The following is a 3,053-nucleotide window of genomic DNA, read 5'->3' as shown; positions in this document are numbered from 1 at the left end:
GTTTTTAATCATTATGTGTGTGTGTTCTTGGTAATGTCAAGATTTTATTTTTTGTTCAAAATCAGTCAAATAGCTGATGGCGAAACGCACGTCAGCAAATCTGCTCAGATAATGATTATTTTCCTACGTTTATAGTCATTACCCTAGGTAAGTGCTATATTATTACGTTAATGTGTCTCAATTAAATATTAATACAAAAACAATTAATTTCAAACGTTGAGAAAAAATTTTTATAAAAAAAAACGCTTTTGAAGCAATAGATGGATCACAAAATACAAATTAAAAATGCTCTACCAACGAATCAATCAATGTATTTCATACAATCTTATATATGTCTATTATGATTGTAGTGCTAAATTCGAGAGACTATAGTTAACCAAGTTCATTTATTTTCTTTAAAAAATATATCGATTGTGTAAACCATTTAAGAAAATAAATACTTTGTTCTTTAACGGCTATTGAGTGTTTGACAATTCTGACTGGGAAATGCCTGAGTCCAGTGGTGCCAATCTTGGACGGTGCAAATTACACTAATAGATATAATATATATAATAATATACACCCGCTTAGTATGGTTGTATACTAGATTCCGACGCATGTAGCACATACAGAATTAAAATAAAAACCTATTTTATTACACAGTTTTTAATAAAGTAAACATCAACACAAATTATTATAAACGTTTATACCTCGTTCATGTCAGTATAATAAGATCCTTTAACTTTGGCTTCATATGCATTTTTTTAAATATTTTTAATTATTATCAAACAATATATTAGTTCAGCAGTTGGTAATCTTTCAATAATGATGTGGTTTTTGTGTCGTCATCGCGGTAGGATCTGTTGTCATTGAAGAGTTAGTTGCTGATGTAGGAGCTGTATCCATTGAAGGACTAGTTGCTGACGCAGGAGCTGTTGCCATTGGATTATTAGTTGCTGATGTAGGAGCTGTATCCATTGAAGGACTAGTTGCTGATGTAGGAGCTGTTGTCATTGAAGAGTTAGTTGCTGATGTAGGATGAGTATTCGAGGTTTGTTGTGTAAGAGGTGAGGGTGAGGAGTAAGGTTCGGATGGACCATAGGCAGGTGGTCTATTTTTAATGAGCGTTGCTTGAATCTTGAATGGTATATTATTTGATGGTATCATAAGTCCATTGTTTTCATTAAACGATTCATTTTTATTGATATAATTTGAATCAACGCGAGGAGTTGGTAAACCTAAACAATTTAAGGAAATGTTTATGATAATACAATATAATATATTATTATAATACATTTATATATTTTGTAATATATTACAACATGTGTACAATTATTCAAGAGAAACGAAGTAGCTGAAAACAATATTATCCTAACTATACCATTCTGAAATCACATGCCAAATATACAATTTATTTATCACTCACTTAATTTCAGAATTACGTTTTCAGTGTTTAAATAGTATTTTATTTTTTATTAATTTGTTTGGTGGTTGGATCGTTGGCAGACATATTTTTATATTCTTATGATAAAAATAATAATGGTTTTAAAAATATATGCTTACAATACAGATACGAATTCATTGAGCCATTTTTTTTAAGAATTTCAGGATATGCTTGTGGGTCCATCATATCTTCCCTCTATGCTCGAAATAACATATAATAACTTATATACATACGGGTTAATGATTAAAGATGTTTGAGGTAGGCCCTGATTATTAGAAAAAGGTCTATAGAGAGGAAAATTGCCTTAAAAATAAAAATTTTATCTTCAATCAGGCTTTAAAAAAGTTCACATCCTTCAGATGAAAAAAAATGATTTGAATTCGACATGAGGCGTGATATAATACACCCATAAACTGCCACTCTAAATATGTATCGGGAAGTATATTAGTGGGAAAAAGTTATAACAGTAAAGTATTATATTGAAGAAGCAATTACAATATAAAATATAATATCGACACCCTCAAATAACATTAGATATAATATTATAAACTTTAAATACAATATTGTCGACTACGAACGTATGTTTTAGAAATTTTAATTTCAAAATACTTTAAATTTAATATATTTTTCCATGATGCACTCTGGTATGTGTGGGATTTCAGTACATTTATACGATAGGTACTATGTATATTATATTTTCTTCGCAGGTATAGTATAATATTTCGGCGCTCATGTCAACCACCGATAATAATAAAATATACCGTCACTATAACACCATAATATATACAATATGTACATATCGTTAAATAAATGAAAAATGTATAGTTATATATTAAATTATAATACTAACAGTTGGCAAGTTGGATAACTGTCACCGCCGAGAACAAGCTGACGACGAGAGCATTCAGGAGCATGTCTACGTGGTTTCGACCCAGGCCGATCTGCATAGATGAATATAATATGCGTGGTATAATATTTATACGAGCTCGACAGTAACGGGCCGCGACAATAATAACTCAAATATTTCCTGATCGGAGGCGGACTGTGCTGTGGAGTCTCGAAACCGGGCGTTTAGGATTTATATAGAGCTGCGATAGTTTATGTGGCACTCAAAGAACGCTGCACCTCGGTGGCTTATCGACAACCGATACCGCGAAGGTAGTAATCGCCGAAATAGATAAGACTCGGAGGATTTGCATGCAATTTCCTCGTTTGATAACAGCATACTACCTAACTTATCTATAACCTACCTAACCTAGCAGCTTTATTGTTTTTGTGTTTCAACAGTTTATCAGCAATGATGAATACGAATAGCGCCTACGCCAGAGATTGCGAACCTATGACACGCGTGTCACAGAGCGACACGCGCGCACTATTTTAGTGACACACGCGAATGTGCAAGTTTAATGATATTAAAGTTTTTGAAAAAAAAATTGAAGGCTTATCGAACTAGTTGACACGCTGGAAAAACAAAATCCAACCAAAATTTTTATTTGACACGCTGGTACAAAAGGGTTCGCCATCCCTGACCTACACTATGCACTTGTATATAAGACAAAGTTAATAATTTGTCAACCTGCAAAAAACGACAGCGTTTTCAATTTTGTTATACAGTGTCACAAATCTCACG

General features: G+C 32.4%; 1 protein-coding gene across 1 annotated transcript; it reads right to left on the bottom strand.

Annotated features, from left to right (window-relative positions):
• Positions 1-613: 613 nt before the first annotated feature.
• Positions 614-2,488, bottom strand: LOC111031558 (cell wall integrity and stress response component 4-like). The gene is made up of 2 exons (XM_022311562.1): positions 2,274-2,488; positions 614-1,217 (listed from the first exon to the last, which is right to left on the bottom strand). The coding sequence occupies exons 1-2, from the start codon at positions 2,368-2,370 to the stop codon at positions 799-801; spliced, it is 516 nt and encodes a 171-aa protein (XP_022167254.1). The 5' UTR covers positions 2,371-2,488; the 3' UTR covers positions 614-798.
• Between the last annotated feature and the right edge of the window lie 565 nt (positions 2,489-3,053).

The sequence above is a fragment of the Myzus persicae genome, unplaced genomic scaffold (genome assembly GCF_001856785.1).
Source record: "Myzus persicae strain clone G006 unplaced genomic scaffold, MPER_G0061.0, whole genome shotgun sequence".
NCBI lineage: Eukaryota > Metazoa > Arthropoda > Insecta > Hemiptera > Aphididae > Myzus > Myzus persicae.
Note: the sequence above shows the minus strand (reverse complement) of the source record. Positions and strands in the feature narration are given on the sequence as shown.